Source organism: Pelophylax lessonae (assembly GCF_965119305.1).
Source record: "Pelophylax lessonae genome assembly, chromosome: 2".
Taxonomy (NCBI): Eukaryota; Metazoa; Chordata; class Amphibia; order Anura; family Ranidae; genus Pelophylax; species Pelophylax lessonae.
This window is the reverse complement of record NC_138769.1, coordinates 670,439,559-670,453,543: the sequence shown is the minus strand read 5'-3', so window position 1 is coordinate 670,453,543 and position 13,985 is coordinate 670,439,559. Positions and strand designations below refer to the sequence as shown.

The 13,985-nt window shown below is 38.4% G+C and overlaps 1 protein-coding gene across 1 annotated transcript in view; it reads right to left on the bottom strand.

Moving 5' to 3' along the window:
* LOC309545982 (matrix metalloproteinase-18-like) overlaps positions 1–12,647 on the bottom strand; it is a 320,845-nt gene extending 308,198 nt beyond the window's left edge. Inside the window, exons 1-10 of the mRNA XM_082245447.1 lie at positions 12,463–12,647; positions 11,531–11,775; positions 10,507–10,655; positions 10,292–10,417; positions 9,928–10,089; positions 9,704–9,818; positions 8,328–8,461; positions 6,646–6,805; positions 6,236–6,339; positions 5,255–5,405 (exon numbers count right to left, since the gene is read on the bottom strand). Of these exons, the coding sequence (XP_082101573.1) occupies positions 5,255–5,405; positions 6,236–6,339; positions 6,646–6,805; positions 8,328–8,461; positions 9,704–9,818; positions 9,928–10,089; positions 10,292–10,417; positions 10,507–10,655; positions 11,531–11,775; positions 12,463–12,564 (1,448 nt within the window). The 5' untranslated portion in view covers positions 12,565–12,647. The remainder of the gene's footprint in view (positions 1–5,254; positions 5,406–6,235; positions 6,340–6,645; positions 6,806–8,327; positions 8,462–9,703; positions 9,819–9,927; positions 10,090–10,291; positions 10,418–10,506; positions 10,656–11,530; positions 11,776–12,462) is intronic.
* Positions 12,648–13,985: the final 1,338 nt, after the last annotated feature.

Here is a 13,985-nt window from a genome sequence, read left to right as displayed (position 1 = left end):
CCATACACTGACTGCAGATAGGATTTCATACACACCACTACATTGGGATTACAAATATCACACTGAAGAGTGATAAACTGCCGGCGAAGATTCTGCAAGGCCTTGCTAGAGCAGGAACTTTATTTTCCTTTCCATACTTACAATTCTTAAAGGGGACTCATTGACATAATGCTAGATTCTTATTAGGTAAACATGAGGTTTTGCTAGTTCTGATTTTAGAAGAGGTTAAGCAGTGTTCATGGTTAATACATTCAGTAATAGTCCGGACAGTTAAAGCTAATAGATTTTCAGTCACTTTTACTCATTGAATATAACACTTTGTTGATTAAGAAATTATTCCTGCAGTGTCGGTCTTTTGAGCTCCCTTGTAATAAGTGGGGTTTAATGGAGTGACACTGCAAACTCTGTTATTACAGAATCCTATTTGTTCTTATTACGTTGTTTGATTTACCTTTTATCTCAGTAAACTGTCAGACCTGTATCTTATTGTGTCAGTGTATTTTTGGAGATCATTTCTGAAATGTCTGAACCTATAGTGCCTAGCGGGCTGGATACTTCTCAGGGTCAGGTGAGTGCAGAGGAACTTCCACTAACATGCAGCCCTCAAGGGGGTCGTGCTACATATACTGTATATACTGTATATATATATATATATATATATATATATATATATATATCAAAATCCCTAATTTCTTAATTTTAGTAATCATTTTTTAACATCATTAGCTGTTTCCTACACAGATTAATTTGTTATTAATTGATTTATTGATCTGTTGTTACTATGGTTATTATTATGGAACCGTTTGTATTGACCATTACTAATACTATTTTATTTTACATATGGTAGCACGTATGAGTGTGAGGTGGTAGTGAATAGACCTGGATGAGCCTATTCAATCCATGCAGTCCTTTCCCTACATCCAATACCATGCGTTTTAGCTCTATATTAGCACACCCTTTGGCAGCCCATGAGTTAACTTGAGAAAGGGTTGTTTCCCTTTGAGGCGTCGTTGCCATGGTTACAGCCGGTGCTGTACATGCAGCTAGTGCTTTGGTCCACAGGAGGCTCCACGGATCTCAGGGCAGACCCTGTCGGGGTTGGGCGAGGTGTACACTCTGGGTGACGTCTTCATTTCCTGCCTTCACTAGCCTCATGCCGGATTACATCCAGTTACTCTAGACACCACTCACGGTTTCCCCAGTCTGGTTTAGACAACATGGAAGACAGGTGAAGGCATCTGGCCTGGGGGGGGCTCCCACTCCGAAGCTCACAGTAACCTGCTGTTTCGGCAGTACCTCTTCTTCCACTTTTTAACTGATAGTAGCCCGCTGTCTTGGCGGTAGCTCTCCTTCCATTGTGGTGGTTTCCTGACCCCCTGTGGTTCCCACACTAGTTTGGCACTTTAGCAACATGCCTATCTCCCAGGCCAGCAATTGACACGAAGTGATCCATCATTTCATTGACTTGTTGTTGTTGTTGTTCATCATGCTGGGACAATTATTATCAATAAACTGTATTCTCCAGCCCATCAGGTTTTGCTTTAATAAATCCATTTACCAAGAAGGGGAATGAGATATTATTACATTGCAATTCATTCTCATGAGACATGGCTTTTTCCAACTAAACTGTATGCTGAATTGCAGCATTATTTTTTTTTATATTTTTGTGAGTCTAAGTGCGTTATGGTTTTAGGACTGCTCAGGTTCCTAAATGTCCACCTCAGGCTTACACCAGGCTAATAGTGGTCATTAAGTGTATATTTGGTTGTTTGCTCTGATTAATTGTGTGTGTGTTACTGCTATTAGTCCAATCTCCTTGGAGATATCAACAGCATACCATCTTCCTTGGTGACTATTATCTTTAAGGACTCAATATTATAGCGCTGATTTTTCCCCCCTTCCCTGGGGGTGCTTTTTTGTATATTATTTACTGAATGTAGACTTTACCATAAAGACTGGGATATGAGTTAGTTAGTTTGTTTTTTTAGTTAGGCAGGGAAAGTGTAGTCAACCAAGCTGTACTTGATGGTGGCATAGCTGGTAGAATACCAGGCTTGCAATTGCGATCGTTGTGAGATTGAGATCCCTTGGCCAGTGGGTGATTTATAAGTGGAATTTTATAACAATAATAATACATTGCTACCAGGGAGAGAGATTTTTAGTTTGTTGAGATCAGATAGTGCAGTGTATACCACAAGTTTATATGTATATATATGTATATGTATATATATATATATATAGGCACTTCACTTTATATCAGTTTATGTCAGTATTGCTGAAAAAAATGGCGTGGGGTCCCCCCTAAAATCCATACCAGACCCTTATCCGAGCACACAGCGTGGCTGGCCAGGATGGAGGTGGGGGTGAGCGAGCGCCCCCCTTCTGAACCATACCAGGCCACATGCCCTCTGCCCCCCCACCCCAAAGCACCTTGCTCCATGTTATTTGGGACAGGGGTCTCTTCCCCACAGCCCTGGGTGGTGGTTGTGGGGGTCTGCAGGGGGGAGGCTTTTTAGAATCTGTAACCCCCCTTTAACAAGCTGACCCCCGGATCCCGCCCCCCCTATGTGAATGGATATCGGGTACATGGTACAAAAAAAATACTGCCCCCCGATGATCGCCTGTCTGCCCGAAAAATAGAAAAAAAAAAAAGAAGAAGCTCCTGCTTCTCCGGACGCTTCCCGCAGAATGAGCTGTTTTGATTTTGACAGCTCTTATATAGTGACCTGACATCACAAGCCATCCCACAATGCACTGCTCAGATGCAGTATATAAATTACTGACGTCAGTAATTTATTCACTACACCTAAGCAATGGATTATGGAGCGACGTCAGAGCCCTATAAAAGAGCTGTCAAACTCATATAGAAGTTAGTTAGCCAGAGAGAGTCCAAAGTTAATCAGCTGGCTCGGTGGCTTAGCTGTTAAAATAAAGGGCTTGCCAACAAAAGGCTATGAGTTTGAATCCCCAGGCCAGCGGGTGATTAATATTAATTATGGATTTTAGTTAAAACCTATCAATTGACACGCCCCTTCAGAATTGACGTCAGTAATTTATTCACTGTAACTGAGCAGTGGATTATGGGGCGCTGGTGATGTCAGAGCCCTATAAAAGAGCTGTCAATCTCAGATAGAGAATTGTTAGGCAGAGAGAGCCTTAGGTCACGCAGCTGCCTCGGTGGCGTAGCTGTTAGAATAACTGGCTAGCAAGTGAGAGGCTGTGGGTTTGAATCCTTGGCCAGTGGGTGATTGATAGTCACTCTTTACATTTAAGCCTTAAAATGAGGACTTGTGATTTTTCATGTTTGTGTTCGCTAGAACATTTCCCCTGTTCGAGATGTTCTGGGGCGAACCAAACAGGGGGTTGTTCGGCTCATCACTAATTACCAGGTTTACTCTAATTCAGCTGCCTAGAACTCCATTTTATGCTGCTATAGCCTAGTGAACATATTGTCTAGTGAACAGTGATCAAACTAATTATTTAGTTACTCATTTATGTGCATACTGCTATTTACTGAAAAACATGACAATATATTGTGTTCGTTTACCATTAACCAGTCTGATGTTTGCTTTTTGATACTGAACTTTAGTTGTGTGCAGGGTATCTTTATTTGTGCTCCTAGTAGCAGTGCAGTATCTATTTGCTTAACCTGGTATGTCAGTGGGACTGAGGTTGTTCTCAAAGTCGAGACAGAAGAACCAAGAACCCAATCTACCAAGCGGCTCCTACTGGGTAGCTATGACATGTGGCTGTCATTTGAGGATTGGCCTAAATCATATCAGTTTAAAAGTGTTTTAGGCATTCATCCCAGTCTTCCTCAGTCAATGATGGCTTATCATCTTGTCACTTCTGGTAGAGAGAATGTCAACCTGAACATTAGCAGTAGTTAGCCAAAGGTATAGGGAGGGGAGTTGATTTATTTTGTTATTCAGTTAATAGCAAACCTTCTATAGGGTCAGAGTTTAATGTTATCTGAGCAGGAAATTATGGACCTACTGCCTCTCTCAGCTGTAAAACGTTGAAAAACATGGAATTAGGTAGTTGGAGGGAGGCTTTACGTGTCTCATAATCTCACAGGAAGTCCTGTGGCATGAGATATTTTAGAGTCTTGATTCCAGTGCTAGCTCAAAGTTGAGGGTCCCTAATATTACACAAGTGGGGAAAAGTGAGATTCTCCCAAAGAAGAGTGTGCAGAAAAGAATCTTCAGCTTCATATCTTGCTCTAGCCTGTCTCCAGACTGTAAGAGTCATTTTCAGTGGAGTGGTAATGACAGGGTTAAAGCGAGGGCCTATAAAGGACAGGTAGCTCATTTCTTAGTATGATCCCAAAAGTGCCGCTTCAAAAGTTACTGCTGTATTGTCTCAAGATGGGCGAAGAGCACCAAAGCACTGTAACCAAGACTTCAGCCAAATAATAGGTTAGAAAATTAGGGAAAACCAGCACTATCTTTAGTAATAGGTGATTGTAAGGCAAACCTAAAACAAAAGTATGGCCAAAGCTTTTTCTGGCCATATTTCTCTTGTGGGTTACAGAAGTGCACTTATTTCTGCACTCCTGTGACCCAGATTTATCCAATATGGTCCAGCAATGGTCCAGGCTCTGCAGGGATCCATACTTTAAGGTCGGAGCATGTCACTGAAAGCCTAAGCCAGCCGCTTCTAGCCCATCTACAGTCTGACACTCCAGTGAGCGCTGGATAGACAGAGTGGAGGGCCCACTGCTCAGTAGAGACCAAGAACTGAGCGACCAGTGGTCATGTGATCACTCGCTTCTCAGTCTTAGAACCGGCTTGGGACAGCTACAGCATTGGACCGATGCTGCAGTTATATAAGTGAGTATGTGTGTTTATTTTTTTTTCCATTTCCCAAGCTTCTCCTCTAACTGATCTAGGAGTCTTTCCTGCCCATAAAAGGAAAGAAATCATTTGTCAGTTTTGCCAAAAAAGGATTTGGTAATGGGACAGAGTTTGTTGGAAAAAATAACGGAATTTCGGTAGAAAAAACATTTTTAGAAGGTTTACTGGACCTACTGGTGTTAGAGGAAGAGACTTCCATGTTGTGCATTTACGGGCCAGATGGCCTAATAGGGGGTTAAGATGTAAATCAATTATTTACCCCATGCTTTATAGTAAAGGACAAAAAGTTGTACTTATATCATACAAAATGTATTTTATAAACATCATTTATAAAATATTATAATAATTTATAAGTTAAACAAATACATGCAAATATGACAAAGGCAGTAGACATAAATTATTTTATAAGAGCTTTCTTTGGGCTGACCACTCTGTTGGTAATCACATTTCCACACTTCAGCCAGCTGTTGCTCTTCAGTAAACGGGTGACTCTCTTTTTAGCGGTGCTGAATTCATACTGACGGGTAGCATCAAAGAAATAAAGCAGTCCTGAAAAGAAAAAAATGTATTTTGTTTTATCTGTATTTTCTTTGTTTAAAAAAAAATATTAAGTAATTTCATATTGGAGGATGGGTAACATGCCCCCCGCCCCCCCCCCCCCCACACACACACACACACTTTATAAAAAAGTAGAGGGTAGGTGGCAATGGATGACATGGATGAGCGAATCTGGGATGGAGGAACTTGACTGGCCTGCACAGAGTCCTGACCTCAACCCGATAGAACACCTTTGGAATGAATTCAAAAGGAGACTGCGAGTCAGACCTTCTAGTCCACATCAGTGCCTAACCTCACAAATGCACTTCTGGAAGAATGGTTAAACATTCCCATAGACACACTCCTAAACCTTGTGGACAGCCTTCCCAGAAGAGTTGAAGCTGTTATAGCTGCAAAGGGTGGGCCAACTCAAATCTGAACCCTACGGACTAAGACTGGGATGCCATTAAAGTTCATGTGCATATTAAGGCAGGAATCCCAATACTTTTGGTAATATAGTGTACTTGGAGCCTGTTGCTTTTCCCTGCATGGCTAAAAGCATGGGTTTGTTTTATGGTGCACGTAATCAAAAGATCCATCATCCTTTTTACAGGAAATAAGTTACACACAATTGCACAAATCTTTTGTTTTCCTCCTTTGTACTTTTGTACTTTTAACTACTTTAACACACTGACGAGTAAATATCCCTCTAAAACTTTAAATTAATGCTTGTTTTATCATCTTGTATTCTTGCTGAATGTTTTGAAAGATGTGTTTATTTTATTGGTCTGACTCCTAAGGGGTCCCTAAATAAAATACACAGTTCTACTATATTTACTTACCATCCTTTTGGAAAGCAGCATGAACCCTATTTCCAACACCAGCGAAGCCATCAATTATTTTCTTAGGAGTTACAGAATCCATTGTCTGCTTTTCTTCATCAAAACTGAAAGAAAAACAGACAGGTTAGAAGAAATGATTTTCCAACATTCGCATGTTTTTTTGTGAAGTTATTCATTCTCAAAGGTCCTTATCTATGAAAATCATTTTCTTCACAATGCTTATAGATGCAGAAGTGAATTAGTTCACTAAGTGATTTTACTCCTTGTTTAGAATATGTAAGTACTTTAGTGCATGATCTGGGCACATGTTAACTTTAAATACTATATAATTTTATTTTATCCAAACCAAGTAACGCCAATTAAAATCCTTTCATGATTTTAGATAAAAGTGTCATATAAACTGGTCTTACCTCCAGAATTTGTCATCTACGAAGAAGTAGGTCTTTTTTGTGTTTTCATCATGGACTGCAGCGTCAATTCTCCTAACAGTTCTGGGAAAGCCCAAGTCATAGATGCTTTTCGGTGAATCCTTTGTGACTTCATAACCATTAATAACCCAATATTTAGCACCTAATTAAAAATAAATAAAAATATTGGGTTAATATTGGATTTAGGGACTATATCGTAGAGTTTGCTAAAGACAACAACATCATCGGCAGTAATCAGCACAGGTTTACAAATGGGCATTCTTGTCAAACCAATCTGTTAACATTCTACGAGGAGGTGAGCTGTGAGCTAGATAGGTGGAGACCAGTGGATATGGTGTAACTGGATTTCGCGTTTGATACAGTTCCCCCAAGCGCTTAATTTATAAAATAAGTTCTGCAGGAATCGACCACAAGGTTTGCTCTTAGATACTGAACTGGCTAAAAGGGCGTGTCCAAAGGGTGGTAATAAATAGCGCATATTCAGACTGGCCTGGGTTGGTAAGTGGGGTCCCCCAAGGCTCAGTCCTGGGACCAACCTTGTTCAATTTATTCATAAACAGCATTGAGGACGGGATCATTAGTTCTATATCAGTTTTTGCAGATGACACAAAATTGGGCAGGGCAATAACTGCACAGCATGAGGCAGATATCTTACAGAATGACCTGAACAAAATAACAGAGTGGGCAACGACATGGCAAATGAGGTTTAATGTGGAGAAGTGTAAGGTTTTGCACTTGGGGACTCAAAACATAAAAGCACAATACACTTTAGGGGGGTAACCTTTGGGGGAATTAAAAATGGAGAAAGATCTGGGAGTCTTGGTAGAGGATAGACTAGGCAATAGCATGCAATGTCAATCTGCAGCTGCCAAAGCAGGCAGAATATTAGCATGCATAAAGAATGGGATGTATTCCAGAGATAAAACTATAATCCTTCCACTTTATAAAACTCTGGTCCGACCGCATCTGGAGTGTCCAGTTCTGGTCGCCAGTCCTCAGGAGGGAAGTGTTGGAGCTGGAGAGAGTCCAGAGAATGGCAACTAAACTAATTAGGGGATTGGAGGACCTTAATTATGAAGAGCGTCTACAATCGCTTAATTTATTCTCCCTGGAGAAGAGACGCCTGAGAGGGGACATGATAGCAATTTACAAATACCTCAATAGTGATCTCAGCATAGAAAAAAAGCTATTTAGTCGCAAGGATTGCATGAGGACGCGAGGGCAAACAATGCGATTAGAGGAGAAGCGTTTTAACCGCAGGGGGTTCTTTACTGTTAGGGCTACAAGATTGTGGAATTCTCTACCACAAGAGGTAGTTTCTGAGGGAAGTATGGCTACTTTCAAAAGATTCTTGGACATACATCTCAAGGATCGGAACATTAAGGGGTATGAGAGATGATTACGGCCACACACACATATACAGGTTGAACTGGATGGACTATTGTCTTTATTCAACCTCAACTACTATTTAAACTATGTAAACTAAAATATAACAATCCATTTATTAGTAACAACAACAACAAAAAACAATACTTCATACATTCCAGAATCTGCTTAGGCATGCAATGTAACCAACAAGGGCACACAAAAGGATGTTATCTACTAACAACTAAATTGGTTATACTATTTCCAAGAAATTCCACATACAAATAGGAAGTACACACCTTTGAAGACAATAACCTTGTCCTTTTCTTTGTACTCATAAGCAGCTTGAATGTGATTTGGAAGGGTAGGCCAAAATGATTTGATTAAAGGATGCTCGGCCTCTGAATTTGGAGTAATCTGGCGCCAAAAGGTTCTAGAAAATATAAAAGAGTTAAATAATTAATCTTTGTAAATTTTTAGTGTAAATCTAAGACTATTGCATGAACATGACCTTGCTACATTCATTTTTATTTCTCTCTGTTTCTTAGTTACATTGTTTGCAAAGGTCATTAATATGTAGCGTTGCACTGTTCCTTCTTTTCAAACTCATGTTGCTAATATCGCCTTAAAAATCTAATTTTCAAGCCCCTTGAGTTGTGACAATTGGCTTATGGCCTCAAGTGGTGACCAAACAGCAAAAACTATGTGTGACATTATCAAATTTATAAATGATAAGAGCTGTCTATTGCCCTTTTTCGTCTTAGTGATACTAGGGAGAAGCTATTTTATATTATGTAACTGAATGTAATTTGTCATGACTCTTTAAAAACACTCTCTTCTGTTGATTATTGCATTTCACATAAAAATGATCACTCTAATGGTCTTCTATGTATCAGGGAATGTAAATAGCTTCCCTACTCAATGACTACTTAGATACGTTTTTCTATCCTTATATAGAGTCAACTTTCAATCAGGTCATCCCCAACCCACAGGCTCACAGTGAGACAGAGAAGCAGAAAAGAGCAGTGGGATTGATTTACTAAAACTGGAGAGTCCAAAATATGGTGCAGCTTTGCATGGTAGCCAATCAGCTTCTAACATCAGCTTGTTCAATTAAGCTTTGACAGAAAAAAAAAAAACTGGAAGCTGATTGGCTACCATGTACAGATTTTGCACTCTCCAGTTTTGTAAATCAACCCCTGTCATTGTGTAGCACTACTAGACAGGAAGCACATAATAAGCAAATATGGCGGCATCCATTTAGGTATATCGCTATTTACAAACAATACATGTAATTGTGTTTTTCTCAAGCTAGCACAGATTGGTCACAATAAAGAAGATGTCTTCTAAGGGAGTCAAGGAAACTGCCATTGCTGACTTCTCCACCTAAAAACGCTAGTTGCTTGGCTACCATACTGACCATCTGGCTTTGATACTGCGAGTCACTGCTTTGGAACTAGTATGCAGGTAAGGACTTTTCAGCATGGTTTGGAATAGTACAATCAGTGGTTTAGTAATACTGCCAGATTACTTGAATTTTTAAGTATAATAGTAGTGGCAGCCAGGTGTACTTTAAGCTCGTCACATTCTCATATACAGTATATCTAAAAATTATGGCTAAAGGATAATAAAAAAGAAAAAAAAAAAAGAAAATTCATTTAAGTTTAAAGCTTACTTGTTGGTGAAGAATAATATCTCTCCCCGCAAAGTTGTCACAGCATCAAAAGTGATTGGCTTGCAGGAAGAGGGAGTGCTTGGTGGTTGGGGTTCTACTGGGGCTTCTCTGGCTCCTGTAATAAAGTACCAAGGTTAAATGGTATGCCACAGCAACCTTCTATAAATTGTAGAGTCATCCATTCTCTTCCTAATAGAATCTGGTAGTGATTTTCTTTCTCTTACCATAGAGTGACTGAATTCCTCTAACGTCATCGTCAGGCAGGTGGAATTCACTGGGTTCAGTGAAGTGGTAGGTTGGGTACATGAGGGCGCTGGGATCGTTAGAGTGAAAGAGACCCAAGGAATGGCCAAATTCATGTGCAGCCACAAGGAACAAGTTATAACCTTAAATGAAATAATTAAAAACAAATTAGAATGGACACTGTAAACGATTGTACTGTAGCTGTATCATATCTAAGCAGGGACACCATACAACGACTATAGTTATCATACTCTAAGTAAAGAAAATAATTTTTCATTAAATAACTATAATCTTACAGTGATTACAAATATTTTGTATATTACTGAACAGAGAAACAAAACTCACCTCTAGATCCACTAGTCCATGTTTCATCTTCATCAAAGTGAGCATCTCCTCCAATTCCATTACTTGGAGCAAAAGCATGTGCCAGAGTTCCATGCGGACCATCAAATGGATAGTAGTCATTGTGCGCTGTAGAAAAAGAAAATAGAAAATGTATCTGTCTATGTGTTATAAAGGTTTACAGTCTGATATGGCATGCCATTGACTTATGAACATACCTAGTGCTGCAAATGAGATCTCAATATCGGCAACAGTGTTGTAAATTCGAGTAAAGGTCAGGGGGGTCACATCACTCCAAACCTGGAAGGCTCTCTGGATAGCTGTATCCACCTCAGCAGCAGGCATGTCCGGTGTGTAATTTACTATTCTAAATAAAGAAATCAGATTGTTCTATTATTTCAAATTCTTTGTAAAGGAACATTACCATATAACCACACATTGTCCTTTATAATTAATGTGCTAGTTACTATCAGAATGGTTTTCATGCAGTATGTGTAGAGCATCCAGTATTACCAATCAACTGTTTTATATTATGTAACCTTTCAGTCTGATGGAGGCTGGTGTCAGTGTGTTTTGCAGGTGTACAAACTTACTTGAGAGGGCCATATTCAGGAAAGCCATTAAAGTCAACCTAATAGAATCATTGTCTGGTTGGTATTTTTTTATTGAGTATACCGCTGTAGAAATTTCTCCTAATTTCCTCTCCAAGAGATACAACAGGAAGTGAGGGGAAATCTCTTAAGTGTGGGGAGATTTCCTTCTTTCATATATCCATCCAAACAGCTGTCCCCATTGGAAGATTTTCCCTCTATTACTGTTCAGATGTCAACTTTAAAACATTTATTGACCATGACTATCAATACAGGGAGAGTGAATTTCCCCAGCAGTGTAATAAGCAGCCATAAAAAACCTGAAAGAGTTACTAAAACTAAACCTCCCTATCCCAAATAAAACCAAACGATTTCGGCTGGAGATACATTTATGAGATAAACATTCCTTTTTTTTTTTCTCAATATAAAACTTTTATTCGTGAAAATGAACAAACAAGTAATAGTATGCATTACAATAGTAAAGTGCATATTAGGTTCAGACATTTTGTTCAGTAACATTCAGGTAAGGCTGATGAACATTCACATACGGCATAACATTCCTTATGTTAATTCACAATTATTATGTTATCCTCCCGAACCCTACCTATATGTTACTGTCTATAAAGGTAACACAATAGAATTTGTTTTTTACCTGTATGTTAGATCTCTCTTTTTCCATCCGGAGTTTCCTGGGAATATGCTGTATTCACCCACATCTTCAAACCCACACCTGGGTTGCTGCATCATTTCCATAGTTTCCGAGTCAAGACTTCCCGTCACTTCCAAACCAAAGAACTCCTGCATCTGGCGAATCTTCTCTGAAAATTGACTGGTAGTTTTCTTCCTGGACTGGCGCACCCCATCTGTCTTAAGGTTGTAGTATTTTTTTAAATAATCCTGTAGATTTGAAAAAAAATGAAATCTCTGTTAAATTTATCTTTGTATTATTGAGGGATTCAGGAGGAAATATGAAGAATGTATGGATAAAACAGGAAGAGATCATTAAAATGGAACATCATTAAAGATTCATCCAACATTGTGCAAAAGATTGAAAATATCTTATAATATAAATGACATTGATTGTTTGGTGAAGGTCACATTCACTGCTTTATAAATACGTCCCTTTGCGGGTTTTTTAATGTTCTTCTAAAGTGGTTCTAATTAAATAAATGGAATCTCCATTGGCTCTTTGTGCTATATTAAGGAGTAACATTTTAAACACATAGAAACTCTGTACATTTTGGTCAGAATTGTCTAGTAGATGTTCACTAAGGGTATATTAAAGAGGAACTCTCAACCTCCCCCAATTATTTTTTTCCCTTGATTACTAGGGGACTGCTTGTTAACTGTCTAGTAAAAAAAAAAGATGGAGAAGAGGAAACATAATTTTAAGGGTGAGCATCCCTTTGAAGGGGCATTCATTATACCGCACTAAAAAGTATGACTTGCCCTGATCACTTATACTGATGATAAGAAATACAATAGAAACAAGGTTTATAAATACATTGCCAAGATGAACTTGATACCTTTCATTTGGATACATAAAAAACAGATAGGGCTATACTTTCCCTTTAATATACTCACTTCAGCAAACTTGGCGTTCTCTTCGTTGTCCTGTGAAGTTTCAGCTGGAAAAGCTGAGCAGTATGCTACTGAAAGTAGCACGATGAGAAACAAGCTTTTCATTTCTGGAAGTCTTATGATCCCTCAGGGTTCTCAAAAGTTTCTGATTTCTGATGATTTTCTTAGTCCCAGGCTTGTCCTTTTATACCATACCTGGAATCATGAGCCAGTGTACAGAAAGTGACTCACCATTTACAACTTCCGCCAATCACAGCAAAATATAAACTTCATTCTCTGACAACAAGTTATGACAAAGTGCAAACTAAGTAAAGCCCACTCTTGTGCAACATTTTTTCTTTATACATGATTAATGATCAGGAAGAGGTTTTGGTGTGAAGCTTACAAATAGGAACTTGTGGTCAATTAGCTATAATTTTCACAAAGTTTAAAAAATAGAATTAAATAGTAAATAATAGTGAATTTGATTAAAAAATTTGAAAATTCCAAATAATATTAATTATAATACAAAAGATGTTTAAATTACGGTAAAAATAATGCGAAACCGATACTACTACTATTATTACTACAAATAATAATAATAATTCTACTAATATTATTATTAATAATAATAATAATAACAACAATAATAATAATAATAACAACAATAATAATAATTATTAATATTATTATTATTATTATTATTACTATTGTTATAAACTTATAATCTTTTGCTCAGTTATTTTATCTTTTTAGGACAGTATTATGTAAGCAAGATTACGTTTTGCAGACAAAAACTGCACTTAATGCCCTATCATACCCTGTGTACTTTTCTTCTGCAAATACTGTCCTCTGTCATACCCTCCACACTCCTATCCTGTACTTACTGCCCACTGTCATACCCTCTAAACTCTTCTCCTGCACATACTACCCACAGCCATATTCTCTGAACTCTTCTTCTGCACATGCTTTCTGCTAAGACACTTCTTTAGCAATGTTATATCCATAACCTTTTCAACTCTGGAACGTGTACACCTTTGCTAGTATTGATTCATTTTTTATTATTATTATTATTCAACTATGTTTATTGGTTACACCTACAATTTATTATAAAGAAAAAATGCATTCGCTGATCCTCTTAGGATACAGCGTAAAAAGTGCCCTCTGTTTCTAAATCTATTGCTATTTATGTTTATTACTTTGCTTTTTAAAACTCTCCGGTGTATCATACATCAAGCCTCCAAAGTCTACCCGACCCCCCTGTCACCACATGTTCACTTATACAGAACGCACACATGGTAAATTAGTAAAAGTGTTGAAATGTTGCCACTTTGCTTCTCCCTGGCTGCAGGAGATATTTCACACTCCAATTCATTACTATTTATTACTTGACATTTGGAATACCTGTGTTTTAACACACTGGCCACTGTAAAGGTAGCCTTGCGGGGCTTGAAGGTTTGTGTCAGATCGTTAAATAGATCTTAACCTGTATACACCAATCACATCTCTATGTATGTGGAAGGATTGAAAAAATATTTAAAGTGTAT